The sequence below is a fragment of the Schistocerca cancellata genome, chromosome 1 (genome assembly GCF_023864275.1).
Source record: "Schistocerca cancellata isolate TAMUIC-IGC-003103 chromosome 1, iqSchCanc2.1, whole genome shotgun sequence".
Lineage (NCBI taxonomy): Eukaryota > Metazoa > Arthropoda > Insecta > Orthoptera > Acrididae > Schistocerca > Schistocerca cancellata.
Genome location: NC_064626.1, coordinates 821,896,732 through 821,919,121, shown reverse-complemented (window position 1 = coordinate 821,919,121; position 22,390 = coordinate 821,896,732). Strand labels below are relative to the sequence as shown.

Genomic DNA, 22,390 nt, shown 5'->3' with positions numbered 1-22,390 from the left:
CAGTTGCGCTGGCGGAAGAATGACACGCCCTGCCACAACAACTTCTTACCAATCTTGTGGCCATAACAGGTGCACGTTGAAGAGCATGCTATGCCATTCGTTGTCCTCCTTTTGTAAAATGTAGGGGACTGTCATTTCTGAAACTTCCTGGCAAATTAAAAGTGTGTGGTGGAGTAAGACTACTCGGGACCTTTGCCTTTCGCGGGCAAGTGCTCTACCAACTGACTACCCAAGCACGACTCACGCCCCGCCGGCCGGTGTGGCCGTCCGGTTAAAGGCGCTTCAGTCTGGAACCGCGTGACCGCTACGGTCGCAGGTTCGAATCCTGCCTCGCGCATGGATGAGTGTGATGTCCTTAGGTTAGTTAGGTTTAATTAGTTCTAAGTTCTAGGCGACTGATGACCTCAGAAGTTAAGTCGCATAGTGCTCAGAGCCATTTGAACCATTTGAACTCACGCCCCGTCCTCATAGCTTTACTTCTGCCAGTACCTCGTCTCCTACCTTCCAAACTTCTTCTGCGAACCTTACAGAACTAGCACTCCTGGAAGAGCCGGCCGGAGTGGCCGAGCGGTTCTAGGCGCTACAGTCTGGAACCGCGTGACTGCTACGGTCGCAGGTTCTAATCCTGCCTGGGGCATGGATGTGTGTGATGTCCTTAGGTTAGTTTGGTTTAAGTAATTCTAAGTTCCAGGGGACTGATGACCTCAGAAGTTAAGTCCCATAGTGCTGAGAGCCAGCCACTCCTGGAAGAAAGGATTTTGCGGAGACATGGCTTAGCCACAGACTAGGGGATGTTTCCAGAATGATATTTTCACTCTGCAGTGGAGTGTGTGCTGATATGAAACTTCCTGACAGACTAAAACTGTGTGCCGGACCGAGACTCGAACTGGAGACCTTTGCCTTTCGCGGGCAAGTGCTTCTTCCAGGAGTGCTAGTTCTGCAAGGTTCACAGAAAAGCTTGTGTGAAGTCTGGAAGGTAGGTGACGAGGTACTGGCAGAATTGAAGCTATGTGGACAGGTCGTGAGTCGTTCTTGGGTAGGTCAGTTGGTAGAGCACTTGCCCGCGAAAGGCAAAGGTCCCGAGTTCGAGTCTCGGTCCGGCACACAGTTTTAGTGTGTCAGGAAGTTTCATATAATTGCACACTCCGCTGCAGAGTGAAAATCTCATTCTGGAAACATCCACCTGGCTGTGGCTAAGCCATATCTCCGCAATATCCTTTCTTTCAGGAATGCTAGTTCTGCAAGGTTCGCAGGAGAGCTTCTGTAAAGTTTGGAAGGTAGGAGACGAGGTACTGGCAGAAGTAAAGCTGTGAGGACGGGGCTTGAGTCGTGCTTGGGTAGCTCAGATGGTAGAGCACTTGCCCGCGAAAGGCAAAGGTCCCGATTTCGACTCTCGGTCCGGCACACAGTTTTAATTTGCCAGGAAGTTTCATATCAGGGCACAGTCCATTGCAGAGTGAAAATATCATTCTGGAAACTGTCATTTCTGTTCGTCTGATTGCGTGTTTCTTCTAGTTGCCTTTCTGTTTGTTGTCTATGTTTCATCGAGCTATGTTACTTGGTGGTGACATATCGCACGAGAGTTACTTCCGTAGTTACGCTTCGCACACCAGTGTAGAAGCAAGAGTGGGCGATATTTGGAATCATAGTTTACTGCAGAAACAGTAAGGGAATTTCGCCGTCTTGTCAAAATACACCAGTGGCAGTAGACGTATTTCTAGTAAGAATACATTTAGTCGTCGGTACTAACGCTGAAAGTAGGTTCCTGCTAACATGTAAAAATACAGAAAGTTCTTTCTGGGTCTCTCACATCACCAGTGGTCAGGTGGCGGGATCTGTAAGTTAGCTTCTTTCTCCTCTTCTTCTTTAGGTTCCATTCGTAGGATACTAGATCAGATATCAGTAAGTTTGGCTTTTTGGTTTTCTGTTGCTGATTTTCTTTTTTCGTTACCTGATATTTTAAATTTTTCAAAATACAGTTAGCTGTAAACTGATTGAAATAATGAAACAACATTTACTACGAAAACTTTTTTAACACATTAACAGAATTAAACAGTATGAACTTCCGTGTTGCAGACGTAGCAATTAGTGCCCTGTCCCCTCCTCCCACGTCCCTCTAACCACCACTCTTTGCAGGAAGACAAACATCCTTGTAATGTTTCAGCGAAGGACTAAAAGGTACAAACGGGCATAAGAGACGGACGTGGCAAGCCATTAAAGGAAAGTGATGCAACTGATACGCATGCAGCGCGAGGACTGAGGAGTTCGTGTTTGGGAGCGTGCCAGTACCCACCTCGGAGGCCGCTGGGTTGCTGTGCACGGAGGGCAGGTCCGCAGCCAGCTGCCGCCTCTTCTGCAGTAGCAGCTCTGAGCTGGTCACGTGGCTCGCGAAGGTCGCGCTTTCCAACAGCGGGCCCAGCTGGTTTCGAAGCCAGAAAAATGCGATATCACATTCTAGAGCAGAGTACAGGTTCTGTAAAATTTTATTAAATTAGTACATTCTTGTGGAAACGTAGCAACTGTTTGTGAGCGCCAATGGTACTGTTTGCTGCTCTTCCTCGGGGCCTATCATAAATATGTGTCAAGGTAAATACGCAGCGCAGCACAAGGTCAGCCACCGCAAAACGCTGTTCATTGATGGGGTTAGATTATAGATATGGATTTTCCGTACTTCTACTGTATTTCAGGAACTAGTATTGCACTGCACTAAGGTATTCCGCACACAGTTTGAGCAAATTATCTGTCATGTACTGCGATTTATTAAAACTAATTACAATAGTTTCATGTGTTGTTGAATCCTTCACTACATCAGTATCAAGTGGATATTTTAAACTTAAGCGTATAGGGCTGCCGGCGAAGAACCATGAATGACTGTCCAGACATTGAAACTTTCTGATGTAACTTTCATGGAATTTACAGGAATGTGCCCGGTAGCATGAAAATATCCATAGGTTTTTTCCCGTCATTTGTAAGATAATTAAAATGACCTGGAAATTGTTCCCCTAACTATGAGGGGCATTCAAATGAAAACGAGACCAGTGGAAAAAAAAGGAGGTAAACTATTTATTATTTCAAAAATAATCGCCATAACTGGTAGCTGTGAGACAGGACGGTCAACGTCTTCATGGAAAAATATTTGTGGTTGACTAAGGAATTACGATTGCTCCCGGGTGTGCACCTCTTCGTCCGAAGCAAATTGGCATTCACTAATGTCTTTCTTCAGGACTCCAAAAACATGGAAATCGCAAGGGAAGGGTGGGGGGGGGGGGGTTAATCGGTAGTGTATGGAAGATGTATAAGGGTTTCGAGCGAAACGCCTACAGCATAGCCGAAACAACGGGCACACCAGCTGGGAAATGTCACAATGAAGTTTCTCTTTGCCTGGAAGGGGCCGCTGCTCATTGTCTTTCTGGCTCACGGGATCACAATATACGCACAGCGGTACGTGGACAAAAACTGAAGCACGCCATGAAGTCCAAGCGGACGGCATCAGTACGTTGCAGGATAAAATCCACCCACTTGTTGCCAAGGTTGTTTCGACTACGCTGCAAAGTTTGGCTGGGAAAGTCTTACATATCTCCCACACAGTTCCTATCTGTACCCATGCGATTTCAGTGTTCCCTGAAGAAAGACATTCATCGCCGTCTGTATGCTTCAGACGAAAAGGTGCTCGTCAGCGTATAATCAAGGTTCCGTATAACAACCACAAATATTTTCCCATGATGGCATGATCGTCTTGTCTCACGGTGGGATAAATGTATTACAGCTATGGTGGGTACTTTTGGAATAAGTTACAAAAAAATGGTTCAAATGGCTCTGAGCACTATAGGACTTAACTTCTGAGGTCATCAGTCCCCTAGAACTTAGAACTACTTAAACCTAACTAACCTAAGGACATCACACACATCCATGCCCGAGGCAGGATTCGAAACTGCGACCGTAGCGGTCGTGCGGTTCCAGACTGTAGCGCCTAGAACCGCTCGGCCACCACGGCCGACGAATAAGTTACAGTTTACTTACATTTTTTAATCTTTCTCGTTTTCATTTGACTGCCGCTTATAGAACATAGGTAACAGTGACATGACAGGAATTAGGCCGAGCTGTTCGCGCTGGCATTTACTGAACACTTCACCTGCATTTTAGAACTGTGTAGTGGCATCAACTGTATGAAAAGCACGCCGGACAAAAAATTAGTCTTATCCAGCAGACATTACGTTAGTATCGTCTTAGCACCGCCTCTTGCCTTGAGTACTGCCTTACTTTGGCGAGGAAGAGATCCCACGCGGTACTTCAGGTGTGCGACATCTAGCTGAAGCTGCCCATGATGGTTGGATCCTATAGAGCTACGGCGCTAAGCCGAAACATTACGACCACTGGGACGTTGGATGCCGCCTGGTGGCGTTGCAGGCACGTGACGCGGTGACATAAGTATGTTCAAATGTGTGTGAAATCTTATGGGACTTAACTGCTAAGGTCATCAGTCCGTAAGCTTACACACTACTTAATCTAAATTATCCTAAGGACAAACACACACACCCATGCCCGAGGGAGGACTTGAACCTCCCCCGGGACCAGCCGCACAGTCCATGACAAAAGTATGTACGAAGGTAAGTCATTTATTATGCGCAATTTACTTATGTTTTTGTTTATTATGGTAGTACAGTAGTTTTACGTTGATGACGCATACTTTGTTTATTTGTTGTTATATATTTGCAATTTTCAAGCTGCTAGGTTAGTTTCGTTATCGCTGCCGTGCTGTTAATCATGGCAGCTCCGCTGTCTATTTGCACTAAAGAAGAGCAACGTTCAGTGATTCGTTTTTTTGTGGTCGAAAGGCGTATCAGGTGCTGAAATTCATCGAAGACTTTCGGTACAGTACGGGAAGAGTGTTTTACCATAACGGAGTGGCTACGAATGGATTGAAAAATTCCGAAATGGTCGCACAAGTGTTACGCACTATGAAGGAGCCGGACGACCGTTTACCGCTACAAATGAAGAAACCATTGAGCGTTCACGTGAAAAGATTCTCTTAGACAGACGATTAACTATTGACGAAGTGGCACATCGTCTGCAAATTAGTCACTGTTCTGCCTTCTAAATCATTCACAACAGACTTGGGTTTCATAAAGTTTGTGCAAGATTGGTCCCAAAACAATTCACACAGTTGCATAAACAACCGCGCTTGGACATCTGCAAAAAACATTTGGATCGCTATGGTAACGAAAGGGACAACTTCTTAGATAGGATCATAACTCTTGAGGAAACGTGGATCCATCGTTACGAGCCGGAGAGTAAACGGCAGAGTATGGAATGGAAACATCCAAATTCGCCGTGCAGAAAAAAAGTTCAAGACCCAACCGTCCGCAGGAAAACTGGTGCTTACGGTTTTTTGGGACGCACAAGGTCCACTACTGGAACGTTATGGGGAAAGGGGCACAACAATAAACAGTGTACGTACAGTGAGATGCTTACTGCCAGGCTAAAGCCTGCAATTCGAAGGAAACGCCGAGGTTTGCTGACAAAAGGTGTTGTGTTGTTGCACGACAATGCCCGTCCGCATACTGCTGCCCACACTGCTGAAACGTTCCAGGAACTCAAATTTGAAGTACTGGATCGTCCTCCATATAGTCCCGATCTAGCCCCTTCTATCACTTGTTTGGTCCACTCCAACAGGCATTAAGGGGCAGTCGATTTGCCTCGGACGAAGTAGTGAAAGAAGCGGTGCATTCCTGGCTCGCAGCTCAGCCGAGAACGTTCTTTTATGAGGACATCAAGAAGCTTGTACAACGATGGACCAAGTGACTATTTCGAAAAGTTTCCTATTTGATTACAATAAAATTTTATAACTACTTTGCGGATAACAATTGTCTTACCCTCGTAAATGGAGTAGACCCGGACGGGGAATCACCCTAGTGAACATATGGGCTGCAAATGGGGAAATCCATTGAAATAAGCGACTTTGACAAAGGGCAGGTTATTATTACGCAGAGTCTGTGAACGAGTATCTCGAAAACGGCGAAGCTGGTCGAATGTTCGGGTGCAACTGTCGTGAGCATCTACGGAAAGAGGGAGAACCACAGTGAAACGACCGCGAAGGCGCTAAATGGTTGGTCGTCCACTACTCTTCACAGAACGTGATGTTCGGAGGCTTGTCTGCTCTGTAAAGTAGGGTAGATGGTGATCTGTGGCATCTCTGCCGTGAGAGCACAATGCTGGAGCACGCAGTAGTGTTCCGGAGCACACCGTTCATCGTACATTGTTGAACGTCGACTTCCTCAGCAGACCACCACTACGTGTTCTTATTTTGACGCAACGACATCGCCAACTACGCAGTGGGCATGGGACCATTGGGATTCGACCGTCGATCAATGGAAACCTCTCGGTTCTTAGGGTGAATCACATTTTTGCTACACTAGGTCGATGGTCGTCTCAAACAAATGCCGTCATCGAGGCGAACGGCGGATCGAGACGTGCAGCGCGTGGGACTTGTGGTAGTAGTCGAAGACACGCTGACAGCTGCGAACCACCTGCATCCCTTCATGTCTGATGTCTTCCCCGACGGCGATGTCGTCTTTCAGCAGTGTAGTTTCGGAGCCAGAACTGTGTTGCTGTCTTTTGAGGAGTGTTTATTGAATTCACGTTGATGTCTCGACGACTAAATTTGCAGATGTAAATTCTGTCGAATCCATCTGGGTCGCTATCGGCTACCATCACCGCTAATCAGCTGCCCGTTATTTACACGAATACATGATGTGTGCGTAGACATCTAATGTCACATACCTCCACACATCTGCCAAAAAACTGTCGGATCCCCCATACGCAGAATCAGTTATGTACTTTGTTCCAAAGACGCATATACAAGCTATTAAGCAGGTGGTCATAGTGTTTCGGGTCATCGGAGCACATACTGTTACAAATAATACCAGACATTTCCTCTTGGTGAAGATTGCCAGATTTAGCGGGCCAGTCGGAATGTGATAGAGTGCTGCTGTGTTACTCATCTCAGGCACGTGTACGTCAGTACTGTGAACAAGGCTGTTGTCATCCTGGAAGATGCCAGTGTCCACAGAATACTCAACATCAAAAAGTAAAAGAAACAGTTGAAATAAACATCTCAGTTTGTTCAAAGTTACCTGAACGGTTAGGCACAAGTAATGGTACACAAAGCACCATTCAACATCACAGAAGCTCATTCCACTTGAACTCCGTCCTTTACGCACTGCCGAAGTGGCCGCGCGGTTCTGGCGCTGCAGTCTGGAATCGCGAGACCGCTATGGTCGCAGGTTCGAATCCTGCCTCGGGCATGGATGTGTGTGATGTCCTTAGGTTAGTTAGGTTTAACTAGTTCTAAGTTCTAGGGGACTAATGACCTCAGCAGTTGAGTCCCATAGTGCTCAGAGCCATTTGAACCATTTGAACCTTTACGCACTGCAGGTTAAACAGCTCATTAGGCAGTCGGTGCGCTCGACACCTTGCAAACAGTTCGCTACGCAGTGTTCCCTCGAAATATGGTTGAGATGAACCTGCTTTCACAGACGGCAACAATTCCTGTCGAGTTGAAGCCGACTGTTACTGGCAAAGCGTACTGCTCGCCTCTGGCCACTTTCGGTTAAGATCTATTTCAGGACCACTGTTCTTATGCCGTGTTTAGGGGGTGCGAGAGATACACTATTTCATGTAGATACGCTGTTGATAAATCAATAAATCAGGTAACTTCAATCGTATTTTGGTCGTAGGAACTTCCAACAGCTTATTTCAGCTATTCTATCAGGACCTTCACGTCGATCCCACTTACTGCGCTGATTTTACACACTAACTGGCACATTCGTAACGAAGCCAGCAGAGTGCTGTTTCAAGCGGGTGGGCAATGCTTTACGTGGTGAGCTTGTATGGTGTTTTGTTGCGCAATACCGTACATTTCTAGTGCAAAAAGGCCTTAAAATGTAAAACCTCGCCAGATCAGTCACAAGCAATATTTTTACGTGCAAATAACCTTGTCAACAAACCAACTATAGAAGTTCTTTCTCTTGGATAAATCTACTTCCTTGCATTCTCTTCACACACTACATTTCATATGGTCTGGAATGGACGAGTTTACGACGCTTCTTTCATAGCTGATCCCACGTTTATGCTTGTTTGTTGCTAAAGACAAAGTATGATTATCTCGGACGAAGACTTGGTAGGAACTACGACGTCACGAAGTTTGTGGGCAACACTTCGTGTAATTGTTTGTCTTCACATATTAGGTAGGGACAGAGCATCGAGTGACGTTATACTGAGCGCACTATCCGAAATTTCCTCGAGCAATTAAACAGAGAACCGACTCGTGGAGATAACATCTTGGACCTACTGATAACAAACAGACCCGAACTTTTCGAATCTGTAAGCGCAGAACAGGGAATCAGTGATCATAAGGCCGTTGCAGCATTCCTGAATATGGAAGTAAATAGAAATATGAAAAAAGGGAGGAAGGTGTATCAGTTTAGCAAGAGTAATAAAAGGCAGATTTCAGACTACCTAACAGATCAAAACGAAAATTTCTGTTCCGACACTGACAATGTTGAGTGTTTATGGAAAAAGTTCAAGGCAATCGTAAAATGCGTTTTAGACAGGTACGTGTCGAGTAAAACTGTGAGGGACGGGAAAAACCCACCGTGGTACAACAACAAAGTTAGGAAACTACTGCGAAAGCAAAGAGACCTTCACTCAAAGTTTAAACGCAGCCAAAACCTCTCAGACAAACAGAAGCTAAACAATGTCAAAGTTAGCGTAAGGAGGGCTATGCGTGAAGCGTTCAGTGAATTCGAAAGTAAAATTCTATGTACCGACTTGACAGAAAATCCTAGGAAGTTCTGGTCTTACGTTAAATCAGTAAGTGGATCGAAACGGCATATCCAGACACTCCGGGATGATGAAGGCATTGAAACAGAGGATGACACGCGTAAAGCTGAAATACTAAACACCTTTTTCCAAAGCTGTTTCACAGAGGAAGACCGCACTACAGTTCCTTCCCTAAAACCTCGCACAAACGAAAAAATGGCTGACATCGAAATAAGTGTCCAAGGAATAGAAAAGCAACTGGAATCACTCAACAGAGGAAAGTCCACTGAACCTGACGGGATACCAATTCGATTCTACACAGAGTACGCGAAAGAACTTGGCCCCCTTCTAACAGCCGTGTACCGCAAGTCTCCAGAGGAACGGAAGGTTCCAAATGATTGGAAAAGAGCACAGGTAGTCCCAGTCTTCAAGAAGAGTCGTCGAGCAGATGCGCAAAACTATAGACCTATATTTCTGACGTCGATCTGTTGTAGAATTTTAGAACATGTTTTTTGCTCGAGTATCATGTAGTTTTTGGAAACCCAGAATCTACTATGTAGGAATCAACATGGAATCCGGAAACAGCGATCGTGTGAGACCCAACTCGCTTTATTTGTCCATGAGATCCAGAAAATATTAGATACAGGCTACCAGGTAGATGCTATTTTCCTTGACTTCCGGAAGGCGTTCGATACAGTTCCACACTGTCGCCTGATAAACAAAGTAAGAGCCTTCGGAATATCAGACCAGCTGTGTGGCTGGATTGAAGAGTTTTTAGCAAACAGAACACAGCATGTTGTTATCAATGGAGAGACGTCTACAGACGTTAAAGTAACCTCTGGAGTGCCACAGGGGAGTGTTATGGGACCATTGCTTTTCACAATATATATAAATGACCTAGTAGATAGTGTCAGAAGTTCCATGCGGCTTTTCGCGGATGATGCTGTAATATACAGAGAAGTTGCATCATTAGAAAACTGTAACGAAATGCAGGAAGATCTGCAGCGGATAGGCACTTGGTGCAGGGAGTGGCAACTGACCCTTAACATAGACAAATGTAATGTATTGCGAATACATAGAAAGAGGGATCCTTTATTGTATGATTATATGATAGCAGAACAAACACTAGTAGCAGTTACTTCTGTAAAATATCTGGGAGTATGCGTGCGGAATGATTTGAAGTGGAATGATCATATAAAATTAATTGTTGGTAAGGCGGGTACCAGGTTGAGATTCATTGGGAGAGTCCTTAGAAAATGTAGTCCATCAACAAAGGAGGTGGCTTACAAAACACTCGTTCGACCTATACTTGAGTATTGCGCATCAGTGTGGGATCCGTACCAGATCGGGTTGACGGAGGAGATAGAGAAGATCCAAAGAAGAGCGGCGCGTTTCGTCACAGGGTTATTTGGTAACCGTGATAGCGTTACGGAGATGTTTAACAAACAAAGTGGCAGACTCTGCAAGAGAGGCGCTATGCATCGCGGTGTAGCTTGCTCGCCAGGTTTCGAGAGGGTGCGTTTCTGGATGAGGTATCGAATATATTGCTTCCCCCTACTTATACCTCCCGAGGAGATCACTAATGTAAAATTAGAGAGATTAGAGCGCGCACGGAGGCTTTCAGACAGTCGTTCTTCCCGCGAACCATACGCGACTGGAACAGGAAAGGGAGGTAATGACAGTGGCACGTGAAGTGCCCTCCGCCACACACCGTTGGGTGGCTTGCGGAGTATACATGTAGATGTAGATGTAGATGTAGATTACTTCTTCAAATAAATTCGTTCTTCAAAACAATACTCATAGCCGACCGCGGTGGCCACGCGGTTCTAAGCGCTGCAGTCTGGAACCGCGCGACTGCTACGGTCGCAGGTTCGAATCCTGCCTCGGGCATGGATGTGTGTGATGTCCTTAGGTTAGTTAGGTTTAAGTAGTTCTAAGTTCTAGGGGACTGATGACCTCAGATGTTAAGTCCCATAGTTCTCAGAGCCATTAGAACCATTTTTTGAATACTTCATAATTCTGCCACTAATTTGCCGCACTTCAAACAACAGAACAACAAACAGAAACATCTTACATCCAGTCGCTGGAAACGCTCGGAGGAAGAGCCTGCACTGGCCGGAAAATTGTCCCGTCGACACTTGCAGCTACCAGATTTCCACATTTTTTAAATGTTTATTGTGGTATTTTTTGCCGACAAATATTAACGCTAACAGTCGTTAGTGGTCGTCAAGTAGCCGTTTTCGAGCAAAACGTATGCCCAGAATAAATCATAATGACTGGATAACAGCACTCAACTTACCCAGATGGCAATGCAAATCCAGAAATGAAAAAAGACACACAGTATTTCTTTTATAAACGCTGTATTTGCGACTTTTATTTTATAAGAATTAAGTCGTATTCAGATGGATGTTTCCGTTCCCAACGTTTCGTCCCTTACTACGGTAGACAACCTCAAAGGCTACAAAGGCTAGTTAAGTTTCAAATTTAAACTTCTGTCCCGTCTGTTAAATTTTATGAATACACTCCTGGAAATGGAAAAAAGAACACATTGACACCGGTGTGTCAGACCCACCATACTTGCTCCGGACACTGCGAGAGGGCTGTACAAGCAATGATCACACGCACGGCACAGCGGACACACCAGGAACCGCGGTGTTGGCCGTCGAATGGCGCTAGCTGCGCAGCATTTGTGCACCGCCGCCGTCAGTGTCAGCCAGTTTGCCGTGGCATACGGAGCTCCATCGCAGTCTTTAACACTGGTAGCATGCCGCGACAGCGTGGACGTGAACCGTATGTGCAGTTGACGGACTTTGAGCGAGGGCGTATAGTGGGCATGCGGGAGGCCGGGTGGATATACCGCCGAATTGCTCAACACGTGGGTCTCCACAGTACATCGATGTTGTCGCCAGTGGTCGGCGGAAGGTGCACGTCCCCGTCGATCTGGGACCGGACCGCAGCGACGCACGGATGCACGCCAAGACCGTAGGATCCTACGCAGTGCCGTAGGGGACCGCACCGCCACTTCCCAGCAAATTAGGGACACTGTTGCTCCTGAAGTATCGGCGAGGACCATTCGCAACCGTCTCCATGAAGCTGGGCTACGGTTCCGCACACCGTTAGGCCGTCTTCCGCTCACGCCCCAACATCGTGCAGCCCGCCTCCAGTGGTGTCGCGACAGGCGTGAATGGAGGGACGAATGGAGACGTGTCGTCTTCAGCGATGAGAGTCGCTTCTGCCTTGGTGCCAATGATGGTCGTATGCGTGTTTGGCGCCGTGCAGGTGAGCGCCACAATCAGGACTGCATACGACCGAGGCACACAGGGCCAACACCCGGCATCATGGTGTGGGGAGCGATCTCCTACACTGGCCGTACACCACTGGTGATCGTCGAGGGGACACTGAATAGTGCACGGTACATCCAAACCGTCATCGAACCCATCGTTCTACCATTCCTATACCGGCAAGGGAACTTGCTGTTCCAACAGGACAATGCACGTCCGCATGTATCCCGTGCCACCCAACGTGCTCTAGAAGGTGTAAGTCAACTACCTTGGCCAGCAAGATCTCCGGATCTGTCCCCCATTGAGCATGTTTGGGACTGGATGAAGCGTCGTCTCACGCGGTCTGCACGTCCAGCACGAACGCTGGTCCAACTGAGGCGCCAGGTGGAAATGGCATGGCAAGCCGTTCCACAGGACTACATCCAGCATCTCTACGATCGTCTCCATGGGAGAATAGCAGCCTGCATTGCTGCGAAAGGTGGATATACACTGTACTAGTGCCGACATTGTGCATGCTCTGTTGCCTGTGTCTATGTGCCTGTGGTTCTGTCAGTGTGATCATGTGATGTATCTGACCCCAGGAATGTGTCAATAAAGTTTCCCCTTCCTGGGACAATGAATTCACGGTGTTCTTATTTCAATTTCCAGGAGTGTATATAACTTCCTTCAAAAATGAAAAAGGCCTAAATTAACAAAATACAGTTTGACTACTCTCACTTGTGGTTGTATGTACACCCATACTTTCATAGCGCAGCGGAACTTTTTGTTACATTTAATATCTCCTAGCTCAGATTTATGCTTTCATGTATAACGTTGTTATATTTCGTCGAAATTACCTCCCAAAGCCACAACACCACAAAACAGCACAAACGTTTAGATGACATATCCAGCTAAGTGAATAGGGGCCTGAAGATGGTGCCAATGAGGAACCGAAACTGCTAATAAAACAAAACGAAATAAAATAATTAATAAAATTACGGCTGTCAGTATTAATTTTCTTTAAGTTTCAACAAAGAGTCCGAATATAGCAACGTTTTGGCTTACTATACATGCAATATCCTTACAATACGTCTATAACGCTGCAGACCCAATAGCCGTTAATGCCAGTTTTCTACACATTCGATAAGAAGATCTAAGCAACCGCACTGCTCCAACGTAACATGCCAAGTCGTAAAGAAAAACTGTTGCCGAGCAGACAATGAGAGGCATACGCTTTTTTCTCTCGATATGAAGTCATATTCAGTGCAGTTTACTGTAGCTCGTAACGACTTCACACTAGTATCACGCCTTCTATCCATAGCAGTGTCAAAACGGAATACGTCAGACAACTGTCTGACCTTCACAAACAACTTCCAGAGACCACTTCCTGGCCAGCAGTGTCCACCTGCTCGCAGCCACAACAGAAAACACACTCCAACTAACTGCCATTCCCTCGTTTCGAAATCTAGCCTGCCCACGTAAGGCGACGGCGTCCCCGGTATCCAATGTCTGAGCCTGACGAGCTCGAAAGACCACAGGCGAAGATCCAAGCGTAGCCGATGTAGCAGAGAAAATGCGGAAGTCATCAATGTCTTGCCGATACAAAAGTAAAAGTGCGTGCTAGAAATAGACATGTAAATAAATGGAACATATTAAAGATGGCTGATTAAGACAGACACATTTCAAACTGTTCGGCAGTTTATGTCAGTTAAATAATTTTACGTTGGAAAATTAACTAACAACGTCTTTATAGCCACCCAGGATATCTTCCGCAGTGGGAGAGTCTAACATGAGTTAGACTACGCCCTATTGTCCACGCAATTAATGTCACCAAAGATATGAGTACTGGGCGTGTAATTACAGATGCTTTCGTCGCTGTGGTCCATGTTGTTCGTCACATCTGAGAGAAGTCTGTCCGAGGACTGTTGAAGGACCATAGGAATTAGGGACACTATTTCATTGAACTGTGGCATTCTTCAAACATCACTTCTGTTTTATACTAGAGAGCAGTGAAAGTGGCGGCTGGGGGAGGTATTTTAATGCTCCCACCCCTCGTCTACCGCTCGTTTGTAACTGCCAATGAGAATCAGTTGGCCTAGTCTGGCTCGATCCACACCTTTAAGCACACACTTCTGGCGTGGAATCGGTTCTATCATAGGTGCCGTCCACGTAGCAACTAGTACCAAACGAACACCGGCCAATAAATTTTATGCGGGAATACTGCGCTTCATTCATACTGCTGCTGGTATGGCCATGCAACATTGCTGCTACCCACTGTCCAGTATTCGCTAATGTGTGCCTTACATGTAAGTGTACGTTTGCGAAGAGAGCAGTGACTTTCATCAGGTAGTACTGCAACTTTTGTTTAAAAATTAAGATGACTGAATTTCAAGACACAAAGAGCCAAACAGAGGGAGCCCTATACCATTTTTTTCCGGTCTTAAAGACAATATCAGAACACACGAAATATTATCGTCACCGCAGAATGCAAGAGATGTGCGTCATGTTTCACTACATGCCGTAGAGAGAAAATTTGTAGAAGATCGGGCAAAGCAAACCTGTGGTCCAGAAACGGAGTTTTAGTCGCCAGAAAGACGTGGATCGTCGTACTGTACTGTAATTTTGTAACCTAGGCGAGTGAACTACAAGCTAAAAGATATTTGATGTTTTACACGACAAGACTGCTTTCACAGGGACCTGCCATTCACGTTGAAAACTCTAATGTCTTTGGGATTTGTTGTGTCTAGACAAGACAGTCTAGACACAAGGCGAGGTAACCGAAATGCACGCGTACACACACACCGGCTGGCGTGAGTTCTGGAACAGGATACGTATTGAATGCTATAAAGAAAAGTACGTAGCTGCGTTAATACTTAACTTTAATTCATCCTTGTGGTACATCGCTCCTGACGATACAAATGAGACACTTTAAATATGGTTAATGGCGCCTTGCTAGGTCGTAGCCATGGACTTAGCTGAAGGCTATTCTAACTGTCTCTCGGCAAATGAGAGAAAGGCTTCGTCAGTGTAGTCGCTAGCAAAGTCGTCGTACAACTGGGGACGAGTGCTAGTACGTCTCTGTAGACCTGCCATGTGGTGGCGCTAGGTCTGCAATTACTGACAGTGGCGACACGCGGGTCCGACATGTACTAATGGACCGCAGCCGATTTAAAGCTACCACCTAGCAAGTGTGGTGTCTGGCGGTGACACCACAGGATTCAAGTACAGAATATGCAAAGAAGGACAATATATTCTGCTGGAGAGTTCCGATAATGCAGCAGCTATATTTCCTTTTCTGAGAAAAATAAACCTCAGGAAAAGCGCCATTGACCTTTCATTTATATCGATGTGATCTAAATCCGAATCACACCAGAAAGTACATCTGGCAGATTTCTAAAGGCAACGACGAGTTGAAAACATCGACTGGCAAAGGAAACGGATTTACCATCTCCCATGCAGTATCATATAGATATCGCTTCGTCGAAAGCGTAAAGGTAATATTTACATTCTGCAAATTCAGTTATTAACATGAATGAGTGAATATTGATGTACTTAGACACTGGTTTAGGTCTATTACTGGCTTTAGAAGAGAGTCGTGACATGTATTAGATAACCCCCGTACTCATTTAAGAGAAAAGGTGACAATTCCAAATATAAATAAAAAGAAGGAAGAAATTGCACAGTTGCTAGAAGAGAAATTATTTCAATTTTGGGATGCTACACGAAATCGATGTTGTAGGAACTCAGGGGCCATAAACGCATTTACAAACAATATTAACTTGACAGCTTAGCAGCAGAAATGGCGTACGAGGTTGTGAGGCTGCCCCTTATCACTACCAATACAACCCTGTAGTAAATGTGTGGGTTCTTGAAAGGGAAGGTCCCATCCAGAAATTTCAAACTGAGCATGAGAGATGAGCAGAATTTACTTGAGTAAACACTTGATGAGGTCACGGCGGAAGACAGGATTAAGTACGTACGTCACTCTAAAAAGCTACAGAAAAAGTCTTTTTGAAGGAAGCATCCGAGAAAAGTTGGTTGATAGCAATGATTTCTCGAGCACTAAATCTTCAGATAAGGAAAAATAAACAGCAATAAATTTGCATTAAAAGTTGTGTTTGTTGTTCCTCCCCCCTCGTCGAAGTTTTGAGCGCTGTTTCCTCTTTCTGCTCTTCTCTTTCACCTTCCATCTCCACTCCAAAACATTTATCAATATGAGGGAGAACAACCACCTGACGTACACTGCTTGTGCTGTCATTTGTGGGGAACAGAAGAGCTGTGTTTTCTGCCTTGTATTTAGTTTAAAACTAACATGCAACGCTCAAGAACTGTTAATTGTTTACATAATACTTTGATAATTTAACAGAAGGGTGGTAAGAAGGTACCTGGCTGATGAAACGTACGAAACTACATTAACATGGTGAGGCCGCTGTTTCACTATAGTGTTTTCTAAGCATTATCTTGGGGTATTGTTTCGCAGTCATAATAAATTGTTTAAAATAAGTAACTGTCCGCATCTGATCATAAAATCTTTGCTGAAACTTTATAGCTGACGTTTTGGGATATCATATAATTTTCAAGTGAGCGCCGTGCAATGCACTGAGCAGACATGTGCAGGATAGCACTGTCTGATGGTATTGACTGAACTCAGGCCGATGGCCTGTCGGTGACAAAGGTGTTCGGGGAGAGCACGAATGGGAGAGGCATACAGAAAAAGAGGAGAGGTTCCTTCAACACTTACCTCTCCAACCGGTCCTTTCACTGCTATCTGGTATGACTGTAGTTGCATTAAGACAATGGGCGTCACGCTTGTTCCCTTATAAAGAAGTTGAAGTGGATATGAAGGCCTTATTTAACGTCCCAGTTTCGCAGATTGTAAATTAGATCATAAGTGTAGAAGGACAGCATTGCAGCTAATTGTCTCACATCGCAACTGGGTGTTATGAAAAAACAAAGAATGTAAATAAGAAGGGGAGAGTGATGCACTGAATAAATAAGTGAATAATAAGGGAAGAGAGATGTACGTTGGAACGCTTTTCAGAGTTTCGCTTCCAGCCTGTAATGGAAATTTAACATATTTTCTTATTCAAGATTTAAACGATAATATTCACGTTTTACGTGCTGCAGTTTTTTTCAGGAATTGCAAACGTTACTGTGAATTTTTTTTGTTTTCAAATGTGAAAACATGTTCAAGTTACAACATGGTAATGTACACTTGTCACAAATATACTTAGTCGTCTATTTCTTACATTATTACTTTACTGCACACCAACAATCAGTTACTGAAATCAAATAAAACACTGCCGAGAGGGGTAGCTTAGTGGATAGCACACTGGTCTCGCATTCGGGAAGATGACGGTTCGAATCCGCATCCGGCCATTCTGGCTCAGGTTTTCTGTGATTTTCCTAAAACGATTCAGGAAATGCCGGGATGGTTCTTTCGAGAGGGCATCGCCACTTTCCTTCTCCGTCCTTCCCTAATTCGAACTTGTGCTCCGTCTCTGATAACGTAGATGTCGACGGAACGTTAAACATTAGTCTCCTCCTCCTCCAAAAAGCAGTTACACATTAAATACATTTTGAAACTGAAGCTACTGGAAACTAACACAAATTTCGATTTTCAAGATAGGTAAAATTGTTAAGAGATATAAGAACAGCAGTTATGTTCCATAGTAAAAATAAAACTTTTTTCTGCTACAAGATAGAAAATTTTGTTCGAATGACGAAGTATGGCTTATCTGTCAGTATTTTATAGGAAAAATTTTAGCAATACATAGAATTTTACGTGTCATAAAAATCTGTAACTGAAGAATTAACAATGAATTGAAACAGTTTTTATTTATTATACAGCATTTAAATTTGTAGAACTCTTTCTATAAATGCCGTACGAAACATAATCTCATATATGACAACAACCAATATTGTAGAAAATGGCAGATGCTACTTATGACGGTATTTAGTGCGCGTTAGTTCATGAGACTCTAAAATCTGTCACTAGACTGAAGTGTTCCTAGGTACACTGTAGGTACAGCACTCTCCACTAGTGTCTTGGCGACGTGGTTGTACCACAGTTGGAGAAGAACGGGACAGGAATCACCCCATCGCTACGTTAAATGAACACCACCGAGTTTACTAGAAGTGATGTAGGTCAATGACAGGAAATCTTGATCAAAATGCATCACATGAGATTTAAGTGTCAGGAAGTCGTTTCTGAAAGTATTTGTGTGGAGTGTAGCCATGTATGGAAGTGAAACGTGGACGATAAATAGTTTAGACAAGAAGAGAATAGAAGCTTTCGAAAGGTGGTGCTACAGAAGAATGCTGAAGATTAGATGGGTAGATCACATAACTAATGAGTAAGTATTGAATAGAATTGGAGAGAAATTTGTGGCACAACTTGACTAGAAGAAGGGATCGGTTGGTAGGGCATATTCTGAGGCATCAAGGGATCACCAATTTAGTATTAAAGCGCAGCATGGATGGTAAAATCGTAGAGGGAGACCAAGAGATGAATTCACTAAACAGATTCGAAAGGTGTAGGTTGCAGTAGGCACTGGGAGACGAAGAAGAAGCTTGCACAGGATAGAGTAGCACGGAGAGCTGCACCAAACCAGTCTCTGGACTGAAGACCACAACAACAACAACGAGAACTCCTCCAACTCGATAGGTAATAATATAAGCGTTTCGCAAGTGGCATCGCTCGCACAGGTGTGCACGCGGAGTGAAGAGGCAGACTGTGTGTATCTAGACGAAGTGGAGGCTTACCTTAGGAGACGTTAGGCTGGTGTCGTCCAGCGTCGTGTCGGTGGCCATGCGAGGCAGCTGGCCGCGCTCCTTCATCTCCCGCAGCAGGTCTGAACGGCTCGCGTGGCTCACCAGCGTCGACTCCAGCAGCGCAGTGAAGACAAAGGTGAAGCAGCCGCCTATCCAGACGTCGATGGCCATGGTGTAGGCGACCTGCGGCACCGAGGCGTACACGCGCGACACCTGCACGGCCAGCATGAGCAGCGCGGCCACCACCAGCGACAGGCGGGACGCGGTGTCGCCGCGGTCCAGCCAGAACGACGCCCACGACATGATGACCAGCATGCACGACGGCAGGTACACGTGGATCATGTAGTAGTTGAACTCCCGCCGCAGGAGCAGCTCCACCTTCAGGCAGCTGTAGTCTCCTGCAACAAGGCAAAGTGCCGACAGTTTGAGACCTGTCACCCAGTTTCTAAACAAAACTATTATTTGACTGTGAGCTAGAAAATTTCTTATATTTTTATTTGTGTGTGCTTGTATGTGTGTGTGTGTGTGTGTGTGTGTGTGTGTGTGTGTGTGAGTGCGAGCGCGCGTGTGTGAGTAAGTGAATGAGTTTGTGTATATTTGGCGTGCCTGTCTGTTATTGAAGGAACGATCGCACATCGCTGCGAAGTACACTACTGGCCATTAAAATTGTTACACCACGAAGAAATGCAGATGGTAAACGGGCATTCATTGGACAAATATATTATGCTAGAACTGACATGTGATTACATTTGCTCGCAATTTCAGTGCATAGATCCTGAGAAATCAGTAGCCAGAACAACAACCTCTGGTCATAATAACGGCCTTGATACGCCTGGGCATTGAGTCAAACAGAGCTTGGATGGCGTGTGCAGGTACAGCTGCCCATGCAGCTTCAACACGATACCACAGTTCATCAAGAGTAGTGACTGGCGTAAGGTGACGAGCCAGTTGCTCGGCCACCATTGACCAGACGTATTCAGTTGGTGTGAGATCTGGAGAATGTGCTGGCCAGGGCAGCAGTCGAACATTTTTGTATCCAGAAAGGCCCGTACAGGACCTGCAACATGCGGTCGTCCATTATCCTGCTGAAATGTAGAGTTTCGCAGGGATCGAATGAAGGGCAGAGCCACGAGTCGTAACACATCTGAAACGTAACGTCCACTGTTCAAAGTGCCGTCAATGCGAACAAGAGGTGACCGAGACGTGTAATCAGTGGCACTCCATACCATCACGCCGGGTGATACGCCAGTATGGCGATGACGAATGCACGCTTCCAATGTGCGTTCACCACGATGTCGCCAAACACTGATGCGACCATCATGATGCTGTAAACAGAACCTGGATTCATCCAAAAAAATGACGTTTTGTCATTCGTGCACTCAGGTTCGTCGTTGAGTACACCATCGCAGGCGCTCGTGCAGATGGTTGTTGTTTTGCAAACGTCCCCATCTGTTGACTCAGGGATCGAGACGTCGCTGCACGATCCGTTACAGCCATGCAGATAAGAGGTAGTGAAGTGTTTTACGAATATCTTTGAGTGTGTCAGCATTTTTAAAGTTAAATCTTCGGGAACTGATCTTTGGCTTCTCAGTTTGGAATGAAAAAATACATGTTCCGCTGTTTTAGGAAATTCAGTTCCAAACGGGGTGAAATACAGCCATACTGATGCACTGAGTCATCAACACCCAAGCCAAACCACTAAGGATAGAAACTAAAAACTTGGAGAGGGTGTGGCACCTTTTAAGAAGGGAATGTTCGAAATTCGACTCCTAAGGAGACGAAAATGGGATTTTTTAAAGTATTTTATTATGCAAGTAAATCTGAAGCTAAATCCTTAAAGGTTGTATTTGGCTTCGCTGTCAGAAATAAATAGAAAAAACGTGTTTCACTGCTTTTGGTAATTCATCCCCTAAGGGGGTGAAGTAGAGGATGAAAATTTTTAAGAACAAACAAAAACATTAAAAAAATTTCAGAGCTGAATCGATGAAAATTCGATTTTCATTTCTCTGTTTGATATATAAGAATATATATTAGGGGATGAAAGTTTCTCTGAAATGTCACCGGAAGAAAGCAAAAGGCATGATTAACAAAAATCTTGGATGTTTTGTCAGTAATGCATTTGGAAAAGATCATGCTTCGATGGCCTTAATTAGCGTAAAAAGTTTAAAATGTTTTGCAATTTGTGACAACATAGAAAGTCGCTTAAAGAAAAACAAAAAAAGAATTTGTACATACCATACAGCCTGTGCAAGTGAAGCAGCAGCTACTGAACTGGTCTGATATAAAAATTAGATTTTACTCTTGTGGAGGGACGTCTGTGACTTATTAATTGTTGTAAACTATGTGATGGTGTATTGTAAGATCGTTTTTTCTTGTTTTCTGAAATTCTGGTGGTTAATTTTCAGTAGAAGCAGTTGAATTATAATCCATGTATTTCCGTTGTATCTGGATTAAGGTAGAAGTGTATTGCGAGAAATCATGACTTCAGTCAACTGCTGGCATTGAAATAAATCAACGGTGAAGGCTGAAAATTTGTCGGACCAGGACTCGAACCTTAATGCTCTGATTTTCTAGAGCGCCTTGGCCATCCGAAAACGCTTCCTGTCCAGTCCAAATTTTCAACCTGTCACATGCAAGTAGTGCCCCCATACAGTATCTAGAGCCTCCTCGCAGGGCGAGGCAAATAAAAGTGGCTCGGACTGCTGGATACGATTGGACGTGAATGTATGAACATAACCACACTCTGTGATGCGTACATCACGTGTACGCCCGCTACGTGATCCACACCGGTTCAGAGCCTAGTGCGGGCTGTGTCAATGTGCGTGGAGCAGTGCAAAGGGGACGACGGTACTCACAGCTGAGTAACGGGTGTCCGCTGTGAAAAGTTACGTGGCAACGAAGTCGTGGAAACGGTGTGGTCAGTTGTTTGCTGAGAAGTTCAATGGTGTCAAAGTACCAGCATAAAGTGCTTAGTCTGAAAATTGCGTCAGTCGGGATCTGTTTCGAACAAGCTAAAGAAGTTCAGAAACGCGCCCTCACACCGGAAAATGTGGCTGCAGTTCAACATAAAATGCTTAAGAGTCCTACCACATCAAACCGACGCCTGTCGCAGGAGAATAGCATATCACGTCGATCATGCGGACGCATATTTCACCTGGACCTACACATGCATCCCTACCGTGTGACTTTTTTCATACATTAAAACCTACTCCTCAGCGCCTCCAGATTTGTGAGTGGCTATTCACTGCGATAAAAATGAATAGCTGGGACATGGGTCTGGTCATTATGTGTGATGAAGACTGGTTTCACCTGAGTGGTTATGTCAACGCACCGTATGTCATATTCTGGGTAGCGGATAATCCGCATAACTTCCACGAAACACCACTGCATGATCACAAGGTCGAGGTTTGGTGTGCCGTATCAGCACGACGCATTATTTGTGCCATCGTCTTTCATCAGGCACCGACTCGGCGCGTTACATTGCCAACATTTTGAAAACATTTGCGTCAGCATTAAGGGAGTAGGAAAGAACCATA

General features: G+C 45.0%; 1 protein-coding gene across 1 annotated transcript in view; it reads right to left on the bottom strand.

The window, feature by feature from the left end:
• LOC126105408 (glutamate-gated chloride channel-like) overlaps nt 1-22,390 on the bottom strand; it is a 187,222-nt gene that overhangs the window by 18,290 nt on the left and 146,542 nt on the right. Inside the window, exons 9-10 of the mRNA XM_049912342.1 lie at nt 18,846-19,252; nt 2,294-2,419 (exon numbers count right to left, since the gene is read on the bottom strand). Coding sequence (XP_049768299.1) covers nt 2,294-2,419; nt 18,846-19,252 — 533 coding nt within the window. The remainder of the gene's footprint in view (nt 1-2,293; nt 2,420-18,845; nt 19,253-22,390) is intronic.